The 25,351-nt window shown below is 55.3% G+C and overlaps 2 protein-coding genes across 2 annotated transcripts; both read right to left on the bottom strand.

Moving 5' to 3' along the window:
- Positions 1 to 266: 266 nt before the first annotated feature.
- Positions 267 to 4,839, bottom strand: SERPINA10 (serpin peptidase inhibitor, clade A (alpha-1 antiproteinase, antitrypsin), member 10). The gene is made up of 4 exons (XM_004682031.1): positions 3,990 to 4,839; positions 2,745 to 3,018; positions 1,823 to 1,973; positions 267 to 458 (listed from the first exon to the last, which is right to left on the bottom strand). The coding sequence occupies exons 1-4, from the start codon at positions 4,837 to 4,839 to the stop codon at positions 267 to 269; spliced, it is 1,467 nt and encodes a 488-aa protein (XP_004682088.1).
- A 5,020-nt stretch (positions 4,840 to 9,859) lies between these two features.
- On the bottom strand, positions 9,860 to 16,259 carry SERPINA6 (serpin peptidase inhibitor, clade A (alpha-1 antiproteinase, antitrypsin), member 6). Its single transcript, XM_004681592.1, has 4 exons — positions 15,653 to 16,259; positions 13,959 to 14,229; positions 11,022 to 11,169; positions 9,860 to 10,048 (listed from the first exon to the last, which is right to left on the bottom strand). The coding sequence occupies exons 1-4, from the start codon at positions 16,257 to 16,259 to the stop codon at positions 9,860 to 9,862; spliced, it is 1,215 nt and encodes a 404-aa protein (XP_004681649.1).
- Between the last annotated feature and the right edge of the window lie 9,092 nt (positions 16,260 to 25,351).

Below are 25,351 nucleotides of genomic sequence, written 5' to 3'. Positions count from 1 at the left end.
CTTTATTTTGAAATAGTGTTCTGATCTGTTTTTTATTGAAGTCCAGATATGTGAGTAACAGAGATGTAGAGATACGCTGCCGAGCTGTTCTCCACCAAATAACAGACCCCTAGAACCAGACTTAACACACCAGATGATGCAGAGATCTCCCTAAGATGAGTTTGCATTTAATGCATGGACTTCTGAGGCTGGCCCAGGCTAACGTGGGACACGGGGATGCAGTCTTCTCTGCCTGAGGCTGACACCCCGGCTCAGCACGCCATGAGTCACGGGAGAGTAGGGTTCACCACTCTGCCCAGAAATAGAAGCATTCTAGAAGTTTCATCATAGATCATGAAATGGAATGGCCGGTCCACTTTGATGATGGGAGGCATGGAATAAGCAATCATTTCTGACAGGGTCCCCGCTGCTGCCTCAGTCCCTCTTTCATCCACCTCAATCACAGCTCGCTGTAGAACCTAGAAAAGAAGATATGGATGTCCACTTGTGTGGCAGCACAGGGGACGAGGAGGGAGCCGAGCCCCTTGACATTCTGTGTGACGGCCTCCTGCCCTACTGTGGTGCCGGCTCCTCTGCTGAGAGAAGCGGCCTGGGGTAGCTCTGGGCACCGCCCAGGGGCCGGTGTGTGACGCCTTCTGGACATGGGCCTGCTGGTGCCGCGTGATGGAGCAGCAGATACTTCCGAGCTGCATGTGGGCCCTGGGTCTCGAGCTGAGCTGGTTCTCTTCAAAGAAGCTTTTCAAGCTGCCCTGGAGCCCTGAGGACTCTGACGGCCCTGCTGCCAGGGGCGCCCAGGGGTGAGGTTGCGCTGCTCTGAGGGGTGAAGGGGGTCCCTGGGCCGTCCACTGTGACCCCTGTGCTCGGGCTCCCGTCTGTGTCTGGAGGCTCTTTTCATTAGGAACCTCGTCAGGCGCTGCTTAGGCATGTTTATTGTGAGGAGCGTGGACAGGCAGTGCAGTAGCACCTGGGCCTCACGTTGCAGCGACAGGCACCCTCCCGGGGTGGGCTGGGGTGGGGGGCACTTTGCCTCAACTTTTCATGCATTTTTAACCGAACTTTCCTCAGGTCAGGCCTGCGAGATTGCTTAAGTGTCTTATTGTGATGAGAGGGTTTGAGAGCAGGCTCAGGTCGCTCCCTCCTCTCAGCCCTGCCTCAGTGGATGCCACTTTCAGTCTCTCAGAATTGAAAAATGTAACCATATAGGACAATATTAACTAGATGCCACAGCTGAGGGAGACGGGTGTGAGGGGCTGGGGGCTGCTGCTGGCCAGTGACTTTGGGCAAAGGCTCCCCAGGATCTAAGCACCTCCACTGAGAAAATAGAGCAGCTGGGGGTTCCTCCTAGGAGGCAATTCAGCTGGCTCTTCGAGGCCAGAGGGTAGTGTTTGGGTAGGAGGTACAGACCTGTGTGTATTTCTAACGGTCATTTGTGGATGGGGCTGCTTTCAAGGAAGCTGTGAGTTCCTCGTCAGTGGAAGCATAAAAAAAAAAAAAAAGATCCAGAGGGCTGCTTTGTAGGGAAAGTGGGCCTGAAGACCTGTGGGGCTTGCTTTCGTCTGCAAAGTGGTGGCATGTCAAAGTTTTAAATGAAGCTGTGACCCAAATCCACTTCAGTGGCAAATTGTTCCTTGAGCCGTGGAGGAGGGAAGGGGCTCTACGGGGGAGAAATTAAGTCGTTGAACAAATGTTTTAATCAAATAGCTCAACACCCTTCAAACACCCGTCGTGGGTGCTGTGAAGCCTTCGGGAATGGAAGCCTGGGTCAACACGAACGTGGCAGGCCCGGCGTGTGGGGCCACGCGCCCCCGTGAGCCCCACTTACTGTGGATACTTTGAGATCTCCGGGAGCAGCTGAGAGCTCACTCAGCTCAGCCCAGGGCGAGAAGATTCTCCTGATTCCCATCTGCTTAAGCAGTTTGTGCATCTCAAACTTCTGATCTAACTTGAACTTGGGGAAGAAAACTTCCATTCTCCTGTGGTGCAAGCACATGGGGTAAAATGCAGACAAATGTAGACTCTGGACTCTGGAAAGCTCATTTCCTTCGTCTCTTTGCGTCCCACAAGGGATCTCCCTCGTTGATTGCACAGCTTAGGCCATTCTGGAATGGTCCAGTGCAGAGAAGACATTCTTTTTAGCAAATAATGTCAAACTTGGCGTCCATTTCCCTGCGATTAAAAACAACTGAAGCAACTGTCGGGAGCAGCTCGGCCTGCCTTCTGGACGCCTCCCCGGATGCACCTGTTTCAGGCTGACCTCCTAAAGGTGCCCGACTTTTTTCCGACCACGATCTCCCCTCTCATTTCTGTGGAAGGCTCGTGCTTCCTGCAGGCTACCAAGGCCCAAACCTTGGCAACCACCCCTCCCCCCTCCCTCTGGCCACCTCTGGCTTCCCACAGGCCCAGCCCCGTGGCCGCCCATCTGGAGCCTCGCCTGCCCAGCTTCTGCTTCCTCCCTGCTGCCCTCAGTGATCCTCTCAGCACAGGTCCTGTCACCTTTTAAAGCATGAGTCAGACTATGTCCTTCCCTCCACCGGCCACCCTTCTCTCAGGAGCGCCCAAGTCCCTCCTGGGGCCGGCAGTCCTGGGTGACTGGACCCTGTTCCTCCGACCCCTTCTCCTACCACTGTGGTCTCCGGCTGCCTTGCTGTGCCCAGCAGTGCAGGACTGAGGCGCCAGCCTGTGGAGAGCGGCCTCTGCTCTCCAGCGAAGGGCCCCGCGAGCGCACAGGGCAGGGGCCAAGCTACCTGGTGTCCATGTCTCCGAGCCATGTGTCCAGCAGGTCTGAGCTCAGGTAGTCTTCCAGGGCCAGGTGGTCGCCCTTCTTCTCCATGAGGACCACCAGCATGGTGGCGTGGCCTCGGTAGGGCAGCTTGAGGACATGGCACCGGAAGTTCTTATCGAAGGTGGAGGCGAACTTGCCTGCTCTGTACATCATGGGCACCTTGACTTCCTCATACTTGTCCAGGTAGAAAGTATCCTCTTCCGTGGAGGTGGGGTCAAACGGGGTCAGCCATTTCCCTGAAGAGGTAAGAGAAGAGCTCGCTGCAGAGACCGTCCTCAGAGGCGCGGTGGGGTTGGAGGCCACAGGCATCCCCTTTGCTGGTGATTTCAACCTGCCCAGGCCGGCACCCCAAATCCACCTTCTGCTGGCAGAGCAGCAGCCTACAGCAGGCCCTGTGGGAATGGCATGCCTGAGCCTGGCACCGTCTCCTGACTGCTCACAGCTCAGACGCCTGCGGCACCCCCTACACCCCACTTCACTCTGAGCGCCCACTGCCCTCCAGCCAGCCCTGGCGTTGGTCCAGCCTGGTGGTCAGGCCTTTCTGCGCCATCTGCCTGGGCCCTTTGCCTGCCACTTTGCCGGGTGTAATCCCAGGTGCCAGCAGCAACCACCCCCCACCTGCCACTGAGGGCTGAGAGTCCCACAGCTCAGGGAGGCCCCCAGGCAGGCCCGCCCGCTGCGTGCGTGCTGGGCTGCCAGGATGCACCCCCTCCTCCTCGGCTTTGGGCCCACAGGGTGGCCACACCAAGCCCCTCTTCCCACATGGCAAGAACCTGGTGAGTTCAGGAGCTCCCGTGAGAGCTGGGCCCCTGTCTGTCACATGGCCTTGGTGGAACCTTTGGCTCTGAGCTCCCAGCTGTGCAGGATGTGGGAGTCGCCCCACCCCCATTTTCTACATTAAGCATCTGAGGTCAATAGAAGGGTCATTTGGCCCCAGGTCACAATGGTAGAAAGTGAAGAACCGAGGATGGAACCTCAAATCTCAGAATTGCTGAGTCAGAACCTCAGGGGAGACCTGAGCTTGGAGAATCAGGTGTGTGGGGCGGCCGGGACACGCCCCACCCACAGCTGTGGGGGCCACTGCCTGCTGCAACCTGGGAGCAGGTAGGAAGCCACTTGGCGTGAGTCACGTGCCTGCCCCACACGGCAGGCAGGGGGAGAGAGGCCGGCCCAAGCCTTGGGAGGGCGGAACGTCGTGTCCAAGTACCTTGGAACAAGATGTAATCCACGAGCATTAATTTGGTGTCAGGGTTAATCTCATCAAAGAGCTTGGGAATTTTCCCCCGCGTCTCTTTGTGAATGTACTGATTCATGAGCCCTTTGGCCAGGGAGGCATTGCGAAAATTCATAGGCACACAGTGTGTATCGAAATACCTCTTGGAGAGATTGAGGAAGGTCTCTTTGACATCAAAATCCTTGTGGATGAAGGCAAAGCTCCCCTGGGTGAGGCCCAGCTCCAGGTTGTGGGAGAGTCTGTCTTTGAGCCTCTTGAAGAGGGCAGGCAGGCTTCCGTGCTGGTGGGCGGCCTGCAGGCCCAGTCCACTCTCCAGCTGGGTTCTGGTATGTCCTTCGGCCCCCAGTGTCAAGGTCGCCAAGGCTGAGGCCAGACCCAGAGGGGAGAAGACCACGTTGTTGTCATGCTTCATGGAGATCTGGCGCAACAGGCTGAACCCCAAATCGGTGATCCCGGCGGAGAGCGTCCTGCTGGCTGCCAGCCAGGACTCTTCCTCCTCCTCCTGGGAAGCCTGGCTGGTCTGGTTCCAGGAAGCTGGTGCCCCTTGGCTGGTCTGATTCCAGGAAGCCCGCACTCCCTCACCGGTCTGGTTCCAAGAAGCCCGCACGCCCTCACCGGTCTGGTTCCAAGAAGCCCGCACGCCCTCACCGGTCTGGTTCCAAGAAGCCCGCATGCCCTCACCGGTCTGTTTCTGGGTGGCGTAGGTTTGTAGCGTCTCCAGCCCTGCCTGGGCCTCCGGGCGCTGAGGGCCAGCAGCCAGGCTGAGCACCAGCCACAGCTCTGCCAGCAGGCAGGGGAGCAGGAGGCTCAGTACCACCTTCATGTGGTCAGTGGGGAGGCCACGGGAGCACTGACCCTCAGCAGCAAGATGTCCTCAGGAGAAAAAAGCAGGGATTGTTTTTAACATCCAGACAATCCTCCCCTGTGTACAGTGTCAAGGTGCATTCCTTCCTGCTCCCTTCCCATGCTGGGGTCCAGGTCTTACCCTGCTTCCTGCGCTAAGCGCTGCCTCCGGGAGACCCCAGCAGGTAGGGGCCCTGGGCATGCTCCCTCCACAGACAAAACCTCAGGTTCCTGTCCCTGGCCGGGCCTCAGGCAACTCTGCTTTTTTCAGGAGAGCAGGTAGACAAGTTGGGGGAGTAAAGAGGGGAGGGAGGTGTCCACTAATCTTTCCAATCTGCTTCATTCACTGCCCTTGATCGCTGGGCCTTACAGTGGCTCCAGCAAGCTCCGCAGGGGCCTGGGTCTGAGGGTTTGTTTGAATGGGGATTTGGAAAGTCTGGGTGGTGCCAAGTTTGCCCAATTTTGTGGTCCAACTCTCACACACACCCCTTCAGCCTGCCCAGGACTAGTCCCTCACTTTGTGCCTGGACCACCTCATCTAGCCCTCACTCTCCCTGCCCAGGGACGCAGGCCAGTGCAGCTGGTCTTCCAGAGAGGCACCCCAGGCCCCCCCTCCCAGCCACCTCTCCAGGCTCCCCGCATGTCGGGGCACTGTGCCTGCGCTTGGGCACCGGTGTGTTTTCTGCCTGAAATAAACGCTGTGGGCTAGAACACCTCGGTCTCCATCCTCAGCCCCTGATGCTCTGTCAGCAGCACCAGCCTGTGTCCAGAGGCCAGTGTGTAGGGGGTTGCTGAGACGCACCCTCTGCTCCTGCTCCCTGGGGCCCATTGCTCCAGGTAGGCAGGGCCAGCCTTGCAGTGGGTTCATGTGTGCGGAGGGTGCAGTGCCATCTGCACACAGACCTCATCCTGACTGGGTTGTCTGCAGCAACGGTGGCCACACGGAGTTCTCAGGCCTCCCCCGATGCAGGGGCTGTGGCTTGGGCTGTGCCTGGAACATGGCCCAGGACTCAGGACATGGCCCCTGGCTTGTGCTAACAGGGCTGCAGAACTCAGGGACCCCCTCATCACACAGCCTGAGGGTTGCTACCTTGCTCAGTGAAATCTGTCCTCAATGTCACCTGTCAGAGTATCTTGTCCCATTTGGAGTGACAAGCCCGTGGGATAGGTCTCCCCAGTATGGAGTATGCTGGCAAGTACCTCCTGGACTGTACCAGACTGGTGCCAGGCCTGTGCCTCCACTACAGACAGCATGTAGCATGACCCAGTAAATGATGTCACCCCTGGCAGCACCTGCCGAATAGTCTGGCGGCAGGAACTTGTCTGGCACGCGGGTCTGCGCCAGCCCTTTGGAGGGCTACGTCTTCCCCAGTCTGGAGGGGCGGCCCAGCACGCTGCCGGCTAGACAGTCCAAGGTCCCCTATGTCTTTGCTATTTACCAAGAGACAGAATCGTAGTGGGGTCACCCCCTGGAGCACTAGGGTGTACCCAGCAGTTGCTGTCCTAGAGAGAACCTGAGTGGTAAGAAATCAACTGCTCACTTACCCCTCAGTCAGGAAAGTTCCGAAGAGCCACTCCCCGCACCACCCCTGCCCTGGGAGGGGGAAGCTCGCTGCCTGGGCAGGGGCCCTGGGAAAGGCCAGCTTGCCCAGTGCGGCTGGCCCAGGGCCTGTGGTGGGCCCAAGTCTGACGCCAGCCGAGCCTCTCCCAGAGGAAGGTCCCAGGGGCTGCGCACCCAGAGCTTCGCCTCTCTCCTGCCCCATCCAGTTTGGGAGGGAGAGCTGGGGCCTCCCAGATGCCCACCCCCCACCCACCTTGGAACCCACCAGAAGGGATGAGCATACCTCTCCCGCTCTCCTGTGAGACACCGGAAAGGCTCTTACTAGCTTGTGGCCCTTGTGCCGGGAGGGTCCCCGCGCTCAACGCAAAGACAGCTCGGTTTGCAGCTGAAAACCTGTAGCAAATATTTGCTGTTCCAAAGTATGAAGGCCCCATTGGGACTATTACTCAACATCCTGTTCAGAGGTGGTGGAGTTTCCAGAAAAGCAAAGATGGAGGAACAAAGGCTTCCCACACCCCAGCAGCCCAGAGACACAAGTTCCACCTTGGGTGCCTCAGCCCCGTGGCGTCCTGGTGGCCTCCTGCAGCCTCCCCGGGGACATTTTCAGCTGAGGACCGTGACCGCCCACATCTCACCTGTCAGCCTCCACCTGCTCATGCCAGGTGCCACCCCACGGAGGTGTCACGTGAACTTGAGGACAGTTCTTTATGCTGCGATGTCACCAGGCTCCTCTCCTGCTCCCCACGCCTGCTGCTTCCAGTCAGGTCTCCGCTGGCCTGGGGACCCCATTAACTGTCACAGTACTCCATAGGTGCTGTGTTAGCCCAGGGGCGAGGCTTCTGGTGCACCCCTGGAGCGCTGGCCCCTCGCACCCTGCACAGCTGGGGTTCTGGTTGCCTGCAGCCCGGACAGGGCACCTTTCCCTCTCCGGGCCCTTGTCTCGTGGGCCTCAACCTCCTCACCAGCTTAGGAGGCCAGCTCCGGCCCCCAGCGCCCCCACCCTTCTCCTGTGCGAGGAAGGCAGGTGCCCTAAGCGCCCACACTCCAGGCTCCCTCCACTCATGCCTCTTTCCCAGCTCAGCAGGACAGTGGGCTCCGGGGGCCTGCTCTGGCCTCTGCCACCTCCCACCCCACTGGGCACCCTGCTGTGCACTCAGCTGGGAGGAAGGCTGAGGGCTCACCCTGACTCACACTTCAAGCCCTCTGGTATCACTGAGAACAGGACCTGGGAGCCAGACAGCCCAGCTGGGCCACCCTGCCAAGTCCTTCGTCGTGTCTGTATCTCTGAGGCAGCGGAGGTGGTAGACAGTGCTGACTTCACTTCACGTGGTCCTAGGAGTGAAGGTGCATCTGTGATGGGTCCCAGAATCAGGGCCAGGGTGTGCGTGTGTGTGTGTGGGGGGGGTTACGGCTCCACCTGAGGCCGAGAGGTGGCCAGACAGACTGTCCAGTGCAAAGCGTGCCAGTGCTGACGCAGTGAGCAGTTGCTTAGTTACAGAAGGATTTGGAGGGCGTTCCCCTGGCAGAAGGCAGGCTCAGGACCTGACAGGCAAGCTCCCTGGGCAACGAAGTTCTCCGACCGCCGGGTAACTTCCGGGCCACCGTCAGGGCCCAGGACGCAGGGACATGGGGCTGGACCATGGCAGGAGAAGCAGGACCTTTAGCAGAGAAACGAGGGCACTGTTGTAAGGAGGGCGTCCGGGCCTCCCTGCCGCACACACGTGCTCGCCCACGCAGCCCGGACTGTAAGCTCTTTGGATATATCTTTTTTCCAAAGAGCTTTCGTGTTGCTCGTCATTATTTGAATTTTCACTTAAAATGTTTAAATGATTTCAAGCAATCTCATGTATTTTAAAGTAATTTCAAACAGAACGCATTTTAGATAAGTTCAAATAACGTCGGTGTGAATATCCAGGTTGACCAGCTCACCGCGACCCGGACAGGGCAGATGCGCGGTCAGAAAATGACAACCCCACAGTGATGTTCTGTGCCCCGCTCCCCTCCTCTGGCGGAGGGAGGGGTTGAGGTGGGCGGGGCGGGGGTGCAAGAGGAAAGGCAGGGCTCAGGTGGCAGCCTGTGACCCACTGGACTGCCTGCTGAGCTTTGTTTCTGAATATGCCCGCTGAGGCTTGCCGGCTCATTTGCTGTCTGAGGTCAACAGAGAAAGACCGCAAGAAGGGCCTCCAGGAATTCCATAATCCTTTGCCTGCAGGCACTGATTTTTAATTAAAAATACATAAGTTTCTGTATGTCTTGCAGTTCTCTGTATATATAACTATACTTGCTTTATTGTTTTTAGATTAAGTAAGATGATGACTTTAGAATCCAGAGTAGCTAGATATTATTTCTATATACACCTGACTATATGAATATGCATGTATATATATATTTAATTAGAAAGGTATGACTATGCACACTTAAAGAAATGCTCTTCAATTAGAAGAAGAAGAGCATTTCTTCTTACTTTTCAACATATATGCCATATCTACCTTTCTGTCTGTCTACCTATCAACTATCTGTCCCCTGCCCGGCCGGCCGTCTGTCAGTCCAGCCAGCTTTTTGCCCTGAACCAGGAGGGCGCCCTCTCTTCCCGGCGGTATTTCTCTTAGCGCCCCCTACTGACAGACCTTGCTATGCCCTGCAGTCAAAGCAAAAATACTTCAAAGGTCTAGCTCCATTTTTTTTTAGCTCTGCAATGACCATAGGATTTGGTATTGAGAAGCAATAAATGGGTAACTGTTTTTCTAGCAGTTTACTGTATTTAAAACATTAGATATTTTATTATACTATATATTACATATAACATTCTATCATATGTAGAACATGTTATATGTCATAAATCCCTTTCAATGTTCTTCATTCTTTTGTGTACGCCCCAATTTCCATCTAGAATCATCTTGTTTCTATCTCAAAAGCTACTTAAAATTTCTCTTCAGTGAAGGTAATCATCTTAGCTTCTGTTTGTCTGAAAATAAGCATTTATTTGCCTTGACTTTTGAAGGATTGACTTTGCTTCTTGAAACATATTAGGACACTCGCGACTCTTCTTCCCCCAATCTCCCACCCCCAGCACTTTAAAGATGATGCTTGTGTTCTGGCACTCAGGATTTCTTGTTTTTTAAGTTTTTACTTAGAATTTCAAACTTTACAAAAACTGTGAAAACAGTAGTGGTCCTTCCGCATGCCTCCTCCAGGTGCCACCTGGCATGGGGCACAGCAGAACGATCAGAACCAGGCCATCACACGGCTTATAATGTCGATATGCTCGGGTCTCCCCGCCCCGAACCCGCCCCGCCCCTTCAAGCACGTCCGCAGATGTCCTGAGTTGTTCATCGCAACAGGGGGACCTGGAGAAGCCTGGGGGAACCTCCATGCCCAGGACAGTCTGGGGTGCACGTGCCCAAAGCCGGGGAGCAGAGGCTTCTGGGTGGGCACACCCTCAGCTTGGATTCTCCACCTTGCCTAGCAAAAGGCTGCTCCAGGTGAAGTGGTCGAAGATCATGATGATGAAGGGCCGGTTGAAGATGACGGTGAGAGGCTCGGCGGCCATGATGTCCTTGGGCACCTGGGTGGGGGCTGCATCCTTCACACCCTCCTCCGCGAACTGCAGCCCGGCCTTGTGGACCACCTGTGGGTGTGGACGGAGGTGGCAGGTGAGCCCCTGCTGCGTGGGGGCGCTGCCCCCGCCCCCGTTGAATGATGGCAGAGCTGAGGTGCCGAACAGGTACGTGCTGGCTCCTCAGGTAAATGGACGAGAGCGGAGGTCTGCCCACGTCCAGACCGCAGCAGCTTCTAGACAGCTCCTCAGAAAGTGGTCAGGAGAGTAGGGGGCAGGAGAAAGTGGCTGGAGAGTCGGGGCCCGTGGCCCCCGGACCTCACAGCCCACCACCATGGACCCCTTCCCACTCGGGGTAGGTAACTAGGCTCGACTTCCCAAATGCTGCCCCTGTTCCCTGGGCCCAGGGGAGCCTCGGTGGGTGGAAAGTCCGCGCTGCGATCCAGGTGAGCAATCAGAAAGGAATTCTGACGCCGCGCACGGGGTGCTTCCGTAGGGCGCGAAGGCGGGACTCGCGGTGGCCAGCCGGGCGGCACCCACGGGGCAGGAAGCCGCCCGGGACGCGCTGCGCGGGGTGACGGGAAATGAGGTTGGCGTGCGACAGTCCTGGGGCTGACGTCACAGTGCTATCTGCTAGTTCTGCGATCTGGGCGTTCCTGGCCCCCGCTGAGCCGCAGATGGCTCTGCGAGCTGTTGGGTCGCAGCCAGGGGTGGCCCTGTTGGCCAGGGGTGGCCCTGTTGGCCAGGCAGTCACCCAGCAGCCTTTAATGGGCATCTACTGTGTACCAGCTGCCACGTGCCAAAGGCCATGCGTTTGGGGTGGGGTGTTGCCGCTAGGCTGTTCCCTGGTGTCTCTCTCGCTTTGTCTCCCATAGGACAGGTAGACCCTGAGGGCCGGGCCACACCTGAGCGAGGGGGGTGGAGGACACTGGGCCACTTGCCCTGTGAGCTCGAGGTTTATTCATGAAGGGGTTCCTTGTGCCTTATTATTATTTTTACTGTGAATTTTGGAGAGGAAACAAACGTGGACTCTAGTGACAGTTACCTTCGACACCTTCAGCTGGGGCTCTTGGGTGATGCCTGAGAAGTCTGTCTGGTTGTTGAGCAGGTCAGCAATGCCCATGTCTGCCATGATGTTCCCAAGGTCGTGGACTCCAGAGAGGGACAACCTCGGGATATACAGGTGTACCCAGCTGCTTGGGAGAAGAGGAGGGGGTTAGATAGTCGCAGTCTGTGCCTGGCAGACTCCTGTGTCCCTGCTTCCCTGCCCTGCCTCCGGCTGAGCTCAGGAGGAAATGGCCCTACCATCCCCCTATCACACCCAGTTGGACCACTGGACACTGGAGAGACTGCCCTGAAGAAGCCCTGGCATCCCCCAGACTGCCCCTGGTGGGTGTGGAGGGAGCGGTTCCCCTCCCCCGCCCCGTGCCGCTAAAGCAGCAGGTGTGGTGGTAGCCTGGTTCCAGCCCTTTCTGTGCGTGTCCCGTTGTGGGGTACATGGAAGTGCTCAGGCTTGTCCACTCTCCTGCCACTTGCATGCTGCCTGGTGGCGGCACTGGGCGTGGACTGTCGGTGCACGTGGGTGGTGCAGCTGAGCTGAGAGCCGAGCGCAGAGGACACGGCAGTAGAGGACTGTGGGGAGAGGCCACGAGAGAAGGCCAGAGCCCAGAGAGATTCACCGGGGTCTGCCAGCATCCTGCGCCCGGGCCCCTGCCTGCCCTGGACCTGGTCGCCTCACTGTAAATGTTGTAGATCGTTAAAAGCCAGAGAAAGCCGCCGAGGGCTTCAGGCCTCCCCTTGACCCATCTGCCCGGACCCCAGAGAACCTGCTCCCTGCCTTGCTGGCTGCTGTCCACACAGCAGGCCAGCTCGGGCAACACCGTGTGGGGAGGAGCAGGCAAATGGGTTCCTACATTGTGCAAACATGGGCTCCCTGGCACCCAAGCCACACCCTGCGACTGCACACTCAACGCGGGCACAGGTGGGCCAGGGACCCTGGGAACGCCCTCTGTGCACCACAGACCACAGGAGTGAGGCCCACCTGCCTGCCGCTGCCGGTCCACACCGGAGCTGGCTCACCCTCGGCACGCTCCGGCGCTGCGTAGGTCTCTAATGGCATAATTCAAACTAAAAACTCGACCCATCAACTGTAAGACCTACATAGATAATAAAGTAAAAGAGCTTCTTTCTGGATTTTCTGCCCACAAAATTCTTCGATGGCAAAGCTCAACCAAGGAGAGCTGGTCTGGCTGTCTGGCCCTGCTGGCGTTCTGGGCACCGCCTGTCTGGCTTGGGCCAGCCCTCCCTCCTGCTATGCTCTGGCACTGCTCCCTGCAGGGCGAGCGTCCAGGCTTAAGATACAGCCCAAAGCCAAGCCAGCCCGCTCCACGGCGCCTCCGGCTGGGCTCCCAGCTGGAGTTAGGCCTTCTGCGCCCCCTGAATTTTACACATCTGCACATCTGGCCTCTCGCTGGCCAGAATGTGTGTCTGGCAATGCTGCTGTAATCTGTGTTCTTCCATGGAGTGCCTGTCTTGAAGTCCCGACTTTGTCGCCAATTCTTTCCTTTGTGCGTGGCACACAGCAGGTGTCTCCATGTCTGTACATTCAATGAATGAGTGAATGAGTGAGTGCAAAGGCACCTGCTCCGTGAGCCTTCCTGAGCCACCCTGGCTCAAAGCGTCTGCTTCCCCCCTGCGCCCTCTACTCTTTGGCATGGTGCCTCCCCCACCCACCACCCACTCACCACCGGGTGCCACTTAGGTTGACTTTAGTCTGACTGCTGCACAGGGAGAACTGAAGTCTCCAGAGTGGGGTGCGTGTTCTAGAACACCTGCTCCTCCTCTGAGCTGAGATGGCAGCTGGTTACAGGCTTGACCATCATTTCGACTGACCTCTAGCTCAGAGGCAGCGGGTGCTTTTGTTTACGCTGCATGCGTGCCTAGTTTACTCAAGGCCAAGGTCTGCTGCTGACCACCAGCCCTTTGTACACACACTCACTCTTGTTTTTAGCTGCTTGCTTAACCTTTACTCATGGCCTTAGTTCTTATCTGCTGACTGATTGAAGACAATTTTTATCCTTTGAGTGACTTAAGATCTCAGGCTTGGTGTTGGTTCCATGATGGGGAGCTGGGTGGTCGGTGAAGTCAGTTTAAGAAAGTGACACAGAAACATAATACTCAGGGTGGTATTAAAAATAGGGGGGAAAAAAATTGGTTCAAAATGGAATGACTCATGCTCAGCCATCCAGACTCGATAACTCTTCTTGTTACATTTCACTCTCTTCCAAAAGTGTCATCCGACAGGCCTCCCTGGTGGCCTCGAGGTTAAGTCTGAGCACTATGGCTTGAGTTCGATCCCAGGCCAGGGAGCTGACCCACTGGGCGCAGAGACCTCTCCTGACCTGCCCACTGCTCCCCTCAGCAGTGCATTCCAATAGATCTGCCTGCTCTGCTCCCCACTCTGTCTCTGGTGATCCTTTCTTCCCTGTACCCATCACTCTCACACCACTGGCCTACACTCCAGTTCTACACACACACACAAATTAAATCAAAAGTGTCACCGTAAACCAGCCTGTGTGCAGCTGTTGGTGGCAATGGAGTGGGCTGTGTGGTCAGATCCCCCTGCCGCATCCCCAGACCAGGGATGATGGCTTGACCCGAAACTTTCCTTTTGCTAGTAGCCTTATCTCACCTTCTTTCTCTGCAAAATACCCTCCATTTTGTGGGAGTTGCTGTCCAGTTCATGAATCATGTCATAGTCGACTAGATTGCTAAATGTGTAAGTTTTGGCTTTTAACAGCAGTTACAACCTTCCAGAGAGGTGGGACCTCACTAGGGAATGCTCCCCCAAAATGTCAGTTGCCTCGGGCAACAGGTCAGTCAGTGTGGCCTCTAGGCCAGAGCATCTCTTGCCCTTGCGGCCCCAGCAGACAGGCTCCAGGGGGCCTTGGTGGGCGGGCGGGTGGCGGAGGGCGAGGCTCACCTGCTTCTCAGGGACTTGGACCACCTCTGAATGGTGTCGCGGCTCAGCGCGGCGATGACCGTGTCCATCTTGCCCTCGTCCGGAAGGATGAGGAAGGCGGTCCCGTTGCCAGTGTAGTCCAGCTGCACCAGTAGGCAGGGCAGCACCGGGTCATCCAGGTACTTGATGGGGCTGGACTGGAGCATCATGGGCACCTTCACCGTGCTCATCTCATTCACGTGGAAGTCCTCCTCCTTGGTGCTCGCTGGGTGGAAGGGCTGTGCCAGCGTGCCTGGGGAAAGGAGGGAAGGCAGCTTTCAAGGGCAGGCCGCTGCAGGGGACCCCAGGTATGTGCTGGAGAACAGGCAGAGAAAGACCAAGGGACAGCAGGAGCAGGCGCAAAGGATGCTGGGTCCATCCGGGTGCAGGGAGGGGGTGCAGTTGGCAGCGGGCAGCCCTGCGTGAGAGCGGTGTTGCTTGAGGAGACTACTGGGGATGATGATCGGAAGGATCCTCAGTGTGGCTGAGGTGTGTCAGCTATTGTGCCCACTTCACCTGCCCTTCTCTGAATGGGACTGATGAACTGAAATTGAACCAGTCGCAGTGCACGTCTAACGAGAACGTTGCTAAAATGAGGTGTGGGAAAACTGCTGAGGATGCATAGAAGGAGCAGAGTTGCTGGATGGAATCAGGGCAGGCTTCATAGAGGAGGTGACTTTTGAGCCAAGATTCAAAGGGTGAAAAGAAATTCTAGGCAGTAGACAAGTTGAGGGAGTGTCCAGGGGATAAAAGGTCAAGGGTGCTGTAGCGGGCAGAGTAGTGCCCCAAAATGCCTGTGTCTTAATCCCTGAAACCTACTTTATGTTACATGGCAAGGAGGAATTAACTGTCTGAGAGATGGAGATTATTCGAGTCCCCTGGGAGGCCCAGTCTAATCCAAGGGTCCTCAAATGCAGGCGAGGAAGGCAGGAGGCCAGTGTCAGGGGAGGCGATGAGAGGAACAGAGTTGAGGGGTGTGATGGCGGGCGCAGGCGGCTCTGGGGCTAGAGCCAGTGCCGCGGTGAGCTTACGTTTCATTCTCAAGATAGTGTCTCCCCAAGCTGTGTTTTGATTAGGGCCCGGGGATTTTGCTAAATATACCAATTCTAGAACTTTCCTTAAGGAGAGTTTGCTTCAGTAGGTCTGGTATGGACTCTGGAATTTGCAATATTAACAAAGCTTCCTGGTGACTTTTAGAAAGTCAGAAAGTTCATACACCTGCAACTTTGGAAAATCCTGCTTCAGACTGGGGAAGAGGGACTGCCTAGAGCTGCCTGAGCACCTGGGGAGTGTGTGCAGGGTGGGCGGGGGCCTACTGGGGCTCCCAGGGCGGGGGATCTGGCTGGCTCTAGGCTGTGTTTTCAGACCCCAGTGTAGTGCCTGGCCCACTGCCAGGGGCCAGCCAGTGTTGGAGACTGGGAGGCTGCCAGAGTCTTCAGGGTCAGGGTTTGGCCTAACATCATCCTGCAAGAACTTGGCAAAGTCACTCCATTCTGCTAGATCTCATTTTGACCTTTTGTGAGTCTATGTGATTCCAGCATCCAAACAGGATTACAGTGAAGAGAGCGCTTTGTCAGATTAAAGTCTTTGCCCCGGTGCGCGCCTTGGGTTTTGATGGCTATGGCTATTCCTGCAGTACTAGCTAGGCCTTGTCAGGACGGGCTAGATCAGGGTACCTGCGAAGAAGATGTAGTTGATCAGGACGGGGCTGGCTGGGCCATCCAGTTCCATGAGCAAGTCTATTTTCCCCTGGGTCTTATACTTGATATGATCATTGATGAGTCTGCTGGCTCTGGCCCAGTCTTGGGGATCAGTCCTTATGGCCTCTAGTTTGTAGTACTGCCTGATGTCTGCGGAGAACAACCCCAGAAGCTCCGGGCTGTGTCCCAGGAACAGGGTGTTGCCCATGGTCATTTCCAAGCCGGTGTCTGACTCCTCAAGGAGGTTCTGGAGGAGTCGGAAGCCCTGATGGATCTCGGCCTCAGATATCTCAGTGAGGTTGAAGCCCAGTCCCTGGAGGATCTGGGTGCGTGTGTTACCCCTGGTGCCCAGGGACAGCAGAGCCAAAGCCATCGAGATGCTCACAGGGGAGAGGAAGACGTTCTCGCCAGGAGAGGAGGCCACGAGGTGCTTATACAGGCTGAAGGCAAAGTCCACATTGTTTGGGGCGATGTTCCGGTGAGGGCCCCTGGTGCTCCCGGAATCACTGACTTCCTCGGAGTGGACAGTCCAAAGGCCCATGGTCGACAGGCAGAGGAGACAGGTGTATGGAAGCAGCAGCATTTTCCAATGTTGCCAGGCCTGCGGGACCAGGAGTGCTTGTTAGCAGATGTAGCTGTGCGAGGCGGGAGAGCAGGGAGAGGTGTTCTTACAGCGTGCCGTCGGGAGAGAGCGGGATGGGCTCACGGATGGGGCTATTGTGTGGCGAAGGGTGTGTTAAACACAGCATCACTATTTGATCTAAGATTCCACTGCTGAGTGTGTGCAAATGGATTCCCAAGGGGCTCGAGCAGATGGATACACACATCAACATCCCTAACAGCACTATTCATAACGGCCCAAAGCGTGGAAACAGCCCAGGTGGCCATGAGAGGGTGCAGAGAGGAAAAAAACGAGGCTGTGAAGGGAGAACATGCCTCTCTGTCTCCTTTACTCACACACATTGCCATATTTCCCTTAGATGCCAGAGGTGTGAAATTTCTACACAGCCAACAAGGTCCTGCCACCTTCTGGGTGTCCAACACTTGAACTCAATTCTCACTCTGACTGGAGAGGGCCTCGGGGCCTGTAAGCCCAGCGTGGCCCCACTGGCTGTCTCTACTCCCCTTCCCATTGCAAGGTCTGCAGTCACCTGTGCTGCCGACTGGCTACAAATCAGGGTCCCCGAGCCTGCTCCTTGGGTTTGATAATTGGCTGGAATGACTTACCGAACTCAGGGAACACTTAGCCTACCAGTTTATTAGAAAGGATATGGCAAAGAATTGCACCAACAGTCAGATGAAGAGATTCCTAGGGTGAAGTCCTGAGGGGTCCCCAGGAGCTTCTGTTCCCGGGTGGTCGACGTGTGTTTACTAACACAGAAGCTCCTTAAACCCTGTGCTTTGGGGACTTTTATACCTTTATCACACTCCACCTGGCATAATTGATGATTAACTGAATCTCCAGACGCTAGGGAATGGGCTGAGACTGGCAAGCTTCTATTCTTCCTGCTGGCCTGCCCCTGCCTGAAGCTATCCAGGAGATACCCAAGGTCTCTTCATTAGATCAAAAGGCATTATTAGTACCCATAAATCTCAAGGGAGCTAGGAATTCTTTCAGGAACAGGGGCAGAGACCAAATATTAGAATAAAACAAGCTCCCAGAGCCTTGTCCCTTAGGGAAACGCCAGGACTTCAGGCTCTCTATGTTGGGAACCAGGACAGAAGCACTCTTTCCCTTCTGTGATTGCCGGGTGTTACATGCAAGCGGTGGGGTACTGCTGAGCCTGGCAAGGGGAGGGGATGCTGGTACGTGCCATCACAGGGCTGACGCTTGAGGGCACCATCCAGGTGAAAGAAGTAAGGCACAGAAAGACGAAGCACATCATTTCACGCGTGAGGGACCCGGCGCGGGCCGATTCGTCGTCACACTAGGTAGAGGGGCGTTAACAAAGGATGGGGCGGGATGGGGCCCCCGTGTCTTCTGGGGACAGCGTTTCAGCCAGGAAAGATGGAAAAGTGGCGGCTGTGGGCCTGGGGACCGTCCCTCAGGGAGCGGTGGGCTTGGCGCCACCAAGCGGCACACTCTCAAGGGGCGGATTGTGGTCTGTCACCACAACAAGACACGAACGCAAAAACTGAATATAACTCACTAAAGAATGTCTGGTAGCCGCAGTGAAAAACCCACGGCCAGCCTGTGTGGCAGGGCGGCTGGCCCCAGCCTCTGACTCCCAGTGAAGAAGGGGGGCTTACAGAACAGGGGAGCTCCACGCAGCTCCTCAGCTAGGGAACTAGCCACTTCCCCCACAGTGAAGCAGTACCCCCAAGAATGAGGCCCACTCTGTGGAACTGCCTGTCTCTTGCCCGGGTGTGTCCACAGCCAGAACCTCAAGAGCGTCAGGTGCCAGCACCTCCCGCGCCCGGGCTTCTTCCAGCCTTGTCTCCCTCAAGAGAGGAAACAGCTCTGCCACGGCCTGAGCTCCCCTTCTCTGCCGGGGTGGCAGCCCTGGGGTCCTGCCCCCCTCGGCCATCTGGCTGTACAGAAGCCCCACGTCTCTGTCTCTGGATGAACGGGGAGCCCGGCTTTGCTGTTCCGACCTCCAGGACTTGGGTAGACTATTTAGACCACCTCAGTTTCCACAACGCCCACCCCTGGCTTTGTCATTTATCTTCTCATTTTGAGGTGTTTTCTCCTCTTCTCTCAGCACACAACCCACGTTTCGGGCTCACCATTATCTTCTCCAGGATTTAGCAGTCACCCCCTTCCTGGACCCCCGCCTCCTGCCTGGCTTCCTCCAAGCCCCCCCACCCCCAAGTCATCCCCTGAACTCCAGCTGAGAGTCCCCTCCTAGACTCACACACAGGCTGGCCCCAGGGAACACGGCTCAGGGGATCTGCATGACTGTCCCTGGGGATAGCCCTGCCCTTGACCTCAGATCTGGCATCTTGAAATCTTAGCCACAGCAGTGAAGGGTGTCTGGGGGCCTGGCGGGGTGCTCTTTCCACCATGTACCTCACTTTCATCCCACTGGGGGGGCGGGGCAAGTTGGGTCACTTCAGGTCCCAGATATTTGTGGAGACTGGGTCTGGCCTGGGAGCTGGGGACAAAGCGGGGCTGCCCCGTCCTGCCCATGTGGCTCACTGCAGGCCCCCCTTCCTGGTCACTCCCGCAGTCCTGGCCACTCCCGTCCAGGTCCCCCTCCAGGCGGTGCTCTTTCTGGCCCTGTCGTGCTGCCATGGAATCTTAGCCTGGTCGTCTCTCCCTGGGTCTTCTGACCCCTCCCAGGTGAGGCCCCGAGCTGTGGGCAGCTGTCCACACACTGGGGTTACTGGGGTCCTCGCTTCCCTGCTATCCCTGCTGACCCTGCAGGACTTGGAACCTCATCCCCTGCTGTGCCAACCCTCCAAGGTGGGGGCTCACTGAGGGAGGGCATGGGTGGCTGTGCCCTTCAGGCTTGCCTGTGTGGCCTCTCCTACCGGGCCTCCTGGGCCCACTGTGCAGCCTCCAACACCGAGGGCAGGGTCCAGGCCCTGCACCTGCCTCGGCGCCTGCGGCCCCTCATTCGCGGCTTTGCAGAAAGCCAAACGGTGAGCAATGCGGCTCCCTGCGAAGCCCCCAGCGGGGTACAAGTGCAGTGTCGGTGCCGTGCCTGTGTTGTGGCCGGGTGCACCCCTCGTTTCCCATTTCTGAAAGGATACCCCCCACAAGCAGCCAGTGCCCAGTGGCCAGGGACTGGGCCGCCGTGTGGTCCTGCCTTTCCAGCTCACAACCCTGGGATAACATAGATAGCCCCTGTCTGTCTGCCATGCCCAGGGCCCAGGTCACTGAGGAAGGGGGTGTCACTGTCAGCCCTGTGCTGGGGACCCCCCAGTGCCCTTCTGGGGACCCCCTCCCCAGCCTGGCCCGCAGAAGGACACTGCCTCCTGTAGCTGCACCCCAGCCCTTGACCCTGTTTGATGCAGCACTGGCCGTGAAGACAGTGGGCATGACTCTTAGCTCAGTGTTAACCCTGCCAGGCAGGAGGCCAGGAGATATCAGAACCCCGTGGGTGACCTCTAGACTCTAGGAAGCCCTCCAACACGTTGCCTCATATCCCTCCCGGCTGTCCTGATGTTCAATGCCCCTTTAAAACAAATCAAATAAGCGCTGCATCATCGCGTTGCTCAGAAGGCAGCAGGAGAGGAGGCCGGGGAACCCTCGGCAGTACTCACGGCTGCAGGGATGGGCTCGCAGGGCAGCGGCTGGGTCCTGCCGGGAGCCCTTGAGCACGAGACAGTTAGCCGCCAGGGCTGCCACCCGCTAAATCCTATTGGCTGGGTTTCCTGCTGGTTAATGTTTAGAGGGGGGTCAGTGGCTTTCACCATTCAGCGGTCCCCTCCCCCAAGTCATGAACCAATGGGAGGCTTTTCCAAGAAGTTTGAATAAATATAGCAGTGCTGCAAATTAACTTTCCTCTGTGTACATTCCCTGAAGTTTCACTTTTTAATCTGAAAATGTGGTTGGAGTTGCATCAGTGTGTGCGGTTGCCATGTGGCAGCTGGCGTAGAAGCCCCAGGGAATTAGCAGGGTGACATGACACCCGTGAAGCACCTAAGCTGGAGTGAGTCCAGCAACGGCCGGCTTTCAAGGGACCTCGTTCTGGAGGGGGAAACAGACCAGGAATGAAACCGATGGAGTACTCCCCCAGGATTACCTCATTTGATCTTCGCAATGACCCTAAAAGAAGACAGTGTTATCACTCATTGTTAGATGAAGACACCGAGGCACAGGGAGCTTAAATGAGCTACTCTTGAGATTCACATCCAAGGCCATTCAACTCTAAAATCTATGGTCCCACATTTTTCTTATCAGTTCTCTTGACCAGAGGCTTTTTCTTTAAAATAAAAAGAAATATTGGGTCTCCGAATGCGAATTCAAAAAGGTGGAGAGGGCTTCAGGCACGGCCTGATCCAGGGTTCCCAAGTTGGTCATCCACTCTCTCCATCTCTTGTAGATTCTTTCTTGTCTCCTTCGTCCACTTTAGCCTTTCTATGGTGGCACCAAGTGGCCACTGAAGCTCCAGGTTATTTAGTTCTAGATGGTTATTGATATCAAGCATAAGTTTCTCTCTCTCTCTCTCTCTTCCCGTGTTCATTTCAATTCCCCAAGGACTCTGGATGGACACGATTGCTCATCCTTGGCCTGATCATAGTACAGAAAGAGCATGAAACTGAGAAAGCCCAGCCAGGATCCTGAACTTTCTGCTGTGTGGATAGCACCGTTATTCCCCTCTGGGATCAAGGTTTTGAATCCCTCAGTGAATTCTGGAATTTGTATTTAGGAACTTATCTGCTTCATCTAGGATTTCAAGTAAAGTATCCATAATGCCCTTTTACAGTTATTTAAAAAATCTGTTATATTAATGTGATATGTAATTATTTAAAACCCTTTTTGGCCCTACGTTTATTTATATCTTTTTCTTTCTTCCCCTTGGTAAGTCTTGTTAGAGAGAGCTGTTTAGCTAATTAATCTTTTCTGTTATGTTAATATGATATATAATTATTTCAAACTCCTTTTGGCCCTATTTTTATTTACATCTTTTTCTTTCTTCCCCTTGGTAAGTCTTGTTAGAGAGAGCTGTTTAGTTAGTGATCTTCTCAAAGGACTGTTTTTAAAAACCTGTATTTCATTGGGTTCTGCCTTTAATCTTTATTTTCTTTCATCTTTCAATTCTCTAGGCTTTCTATTTGCTTTGTTTTTAGGATTTATTTATTTATTCATACAGAACTGGGGTACAAACCGAGGTGCGGGGTGGAGAGAAGATTCACCAGAGATAGAGTGGGGAGAACAGGCAGATTGACGAAGTACACTGCTGAGGGGAGCAGCGGGAGGGTCAGGAGAGGTCTGCCGCGCCATGTGGTCACCTTCGGGGCATGCGGGGATCGAACTCATGCGGAAGTGGCTTTAGCTTCTTAGTGCAGTGCTTTAACCCGCTGCGCCACCAGGGAGGGCCCTTGATTTGCTTTTTTTAAGCTTTCTTATTTTTTTTAACAGTTCCAGTATCCATAGAAGTGTATTGAAAATTAAGTTTTCAACTTTGTACTTAGCTATGTCCCATAAATTGTTGATATTTACTATTCTTAGTATTTTGCTAAGTATTGACATATTAAATTTCCCTCATGGTTTCATTTTTGGCTCAGTTTGTCATTCAGTTTATTTAGAGTCTTAGATGACTCTTATTAACATTTACTTTTAAAGAATATCGTGTCTGATATTGAACATTGGGAACTTATTGAGGCTTCTTCTTTTCGTAAACATCTAAGTTTGTTTCTGTAAATGTTCCTTGTTTTCTTTGAAAAAATGGGAGTTACCCATGCAATCTGTTTGCTATGCATGTCTGTACATGTGTGCATGTATAATACAATAATAAGCTCAAGCTGCTATATCATTGTTTTTATTTTATTTTATGATTTTACCCAGCTATTTAATATCTGTGTTGATTGTTACTTGAGCTTTTAGTTTCTCAGTGGGAAATGTCAACATCTTCAACCACAGCTGCTCATTCTCTCTGGTCAGTGATGCCTTGATATCCTCTGAGCTTATTAAAACACATTTTTGGCGGGTAATTATGTCCTCTTTACCGTTTATTTTCCTTTTATCTCCGTGCTAGAGGACATATTTTTGTCTTCAATTCTACTTAATCGAAGAGGTTGCTCGCCTAGCTTTCTCTCGCTTCACTTTCAACCTTTCACTTCCAGACTTCTGTGGCTTCTCTCTCGTTGTATGCCTCGTATACACGTTTTGTTGGGTTGATTATTTTTATTCAAAAATGAGGATTTCTGTCTTTTAATTGGCAAAACTAGCCTGTTTACATTATTGTAATTATGTATCAGGGTTGACATTTTATTCATAGATTCTATTTACTTCATGTTCTTTTTCTTTATTGTCTTTTACTTTACATTGAAAAGAGAGGTTTTCCCCCTTGGGTTCAAAAGATAATCATTCTATTTGTGGTCCTATACAGGTCGCCATTTACTAAAAATGCTAAAAACCACCAGCTGAGGGCCCACTCTCGTAGAACAGAGACAAGCCTTCCCTCCCTGTGCCCTGTCTGAATTCCTGACTACAGAACCCAGAGATGTAATGAATGGCTTTTTGAACTATTTGATTTCAGGTAACTCTTTTGGCCTTGGCGCCTGGAGCAGACTGAAGTGTCTAGAAGTGAGTTCTACAAAACACAACCCTAAACGTGTCACAGTGGCCTGGGATGAGTTGGCAAAAAGGAGGCCTTCCAAAGACTGGGCAGACGCCTGGGGGCCCAGGAGGAGGCTGCTGATGAGAATGTCAAGGAAAGTGGGGGTCCAGGTGACGGGCAGCTGGAGAGGAGCCGCCTTGTTAGGCACTGGGGGAGAGTGAGCAGCCCCGTCAATCTGTGACATGAAAAAGCCACATGAACTGGTAGCGGACAGATCTCCAGGCTGGTTGCTGACGGTCTGCTCGGGCTTCTTGCTACTTAGAATATGGGAGGAAATAGATTAATGTAAACATTTTTGTTAATTATGACAAAGCAAGGGTGCTCGGGTTAAAAATCTATAGTTTGGACCCTCCGTGGTGGCGCAACGGGTTAGAGCACAGCACTACAAAGCTGGCCGCGGCCGCTTCAGCACAAGCCCCATCCCCGGCCGGGAGCTGACCCACAGGGTGCAGCAGACCTTTCCTGTCTTGTCCGCTGCTCCCCTCAGCAGTGTACTTCATCCATCTGCCTGTTCTGCTCCCCACCCTGTCTCTGGTGAATCCTCTCACCACCCCTGCAACTCTGGCCTGTACCCCAGTTCTGTATGCATAAATAAATCTTTAAATTTTATGTGTGTGTGTGTGTGTGTGTGTAGTTCGTTTTTAGCCTCCACGTATTTCTCACATTAAGAAAGGCTTTTAAAGCACAGATAAACTGGGGATGGGGGGAGATGTGGAGGGTGGTGGTAAAGGCCCTGATAAAGACTTCATAAAGATCTAAATGTTACCCTAGGGGGCCCCTAACTCTGGGGGTTGAAGGCCTGCGTTGAACTAAGACATCACAGGATCCCAGAGATGTGGGGCTCAGAGCACAGCCCGCACCCCGTGCTGCCCGGGTACAGGAAGGGGGCGGGGAGAGTGTGCTGGGCTGGACAGTTAAGAAAAGAAGTTGGGTCTTCACCAGAGAGTGATTTGGGGCTGGAGGTATTGGGGGTTCTGAGAAGAGTGAAGGGCTGTAAATGGAGGTTTGAAGGCTTCAGAGAGTGGGAGCCCCACACATCCAGAGGCGGGGGCGCTCAGTGTGAGGCTCCTTTCAAGAACCGGCTGCGTGAGCCCCTGGGACAAGGGGTGCACCACGAGGTGTGACCTGGGGCCCGTTGACTGACGTGTCCCTACGGGGCTTTGGGGAGGCAGGCGTGGGGTGCAGACGGAGTGAGCCGACAAGCAGGAGGCAGTGGCCAGAGCGGGACGCTGGGCGCTGTGGAGGTCAGTGCGGCCACGCAGAGGCTATGGAACTGTTAGGCGGAAGAGCCCTGGACAAATTCCGCAGGCTTTGTGGACGCCACCCGCACCCCAGACCAAGGCCACCAAGACACCGGCACTGCAGACCCCATCATCACCGAAGGGAGGGGGCTGGGAGCCGAGGCCGGAGGTCGGCAGCCGGGTGTGGTGGAAGACCAGACAGTGGGTCTCGGGGGGCTCTTGACCATTGGCTCTCGGCTTTTGGCTCTCATGGTGCTTGGTTTCTTGGTCTCTTGGCTTCCTGCCGGCTCTCAGCAGGCCGCTGGGATTCCAGCTCAGTGGGGCTGGTGAGATGCACCCACCAGTGCGTCTCCCGCCCCTCTCCCCGAGTTATTCTTCACCCCCGCTTGTTTTATAACTAGCCCCCTTCTCCCCCTTTTGTGTGTGACCGCAGCTGAGTATCATTATCAGTCTCTTCAAGCGCAGGGTGAGACCCACCCATTTCATATCGGGGTCACTCGGTAACAGAACCACCGGGAGCACAGACCCAGGTCCAGGACTCCAGATACTTGCCGCCGCTCTCTGCTAGAGGACACCCCTCTCCCCGGGAGCTGACTTGGGCTGCTGCCGCAGCGAGTGGAGCCTTCCCAAGGCCTCCTGGGGAGGGCACGTGTCCTCTCTGCAGCGTGCAGACTGCATAGCACTGATGACAGCTGGCTCCACACTGGGAGGGTGCAGGGTGGCCAACCTGTGGGGTGCCAACCTGGTGGGGTGGTCTCGGAGGTGGGGCTCCTTCTCCTGCATCCTGCCGCCTCAGCACGACACCTGGAGCACATCATTGATGCTGACTCCTGACTGGTGCTCCAGCCTCCCAGGCTATACTGGGTCCCCAAGTCCCAGCCTCACGCAGGTTGTCAGTTGCTGCTTTATTGAGAGGACTCCCCAGAGGACTGTGGCTCAGCTGTGGGGGGGGGGGGGGGGGGGGGGGGTGGGGGGGGGGGTGGGCGAGGGTTGTGGGAGGATGAGGCAGAGGGTGTGAAGGTGGTGGCAGGATGCAGGCCGCACGCCCTTCCAGGAGGGCCTGCGGGCCATGAGTGTGACTGTGTCCGACCTCTGCCCTGGGCTGGCCTGCTCATCTGAGCGGCAGGGACTGAGGTACAGGGGGAGGGGCCCAGAGCAGCCACAGCGGGGGAGGATGGGGCGCTGGTGGTCAGGTGTGTCCT

Source organism: Condylura cristata, unplaced genomic scaffold, assembly GCF_000260355.1.
Source record: "Condylura cristata isolate star-nosed mole 26May11 unplaced genomic scaffold, ConCri1.0 scaffold00013, whole genome shotgun sequence".
NCBI lineage: Eukaryota > Metazoa > Chordata > Mammalia > Eulipotyphla > Talpidae > Condylura > Condylura cristata.
The sequence above is the reverse complement of the archived record's forward strand: the minus strand, read 5'-3'. Positions and strand labels throughout refer to the sequence as shown.

Coding starts and splice junctions, on each gene's coding strand:
- SERPINA10 (XM_004682031.1), bottom strand. CDS start 4,839: ATGAAGGTGGTACTGAGCCTCCTGCTCCCCTGCCTGCTGGCAGAGCTG. Junction 3,019..3,989: donor GGATTACATCTTGTTCCAAG/GTACTTGGACAC, acceptor TTACCTCTTCAG/GGAAATGGCTGACCCCGTTT. Junction 1,974..2,744: donor CTCGGAGACATGGACACCAG/GTAGCTTGGCCC, acceptor CTTGCACCACAG/GAGAATGGAAGTTTTCTTCC.
- SERPINA6 (XM_004681592.1), bottom strand. CDS start 16,259: ATGCTGCTGCTTCCATACACCTGTCTCCTCTGCCTGTCGACCATGGGC. Junction 14,230..15,652: donor CAACTACATCTTCTTCGCAG/GTACCCTGATCT, acceptor TCCTTTCCCCAG/GCACGCTGGCACAGCCCTTC. Junction 11,170..13,958: donor TCCAAGTCCCTGAGAAGCAG/GTGAGCCTCGCC, acceptor TCTCCCAAGCAG/CTGGGTACACCTGTATATCC.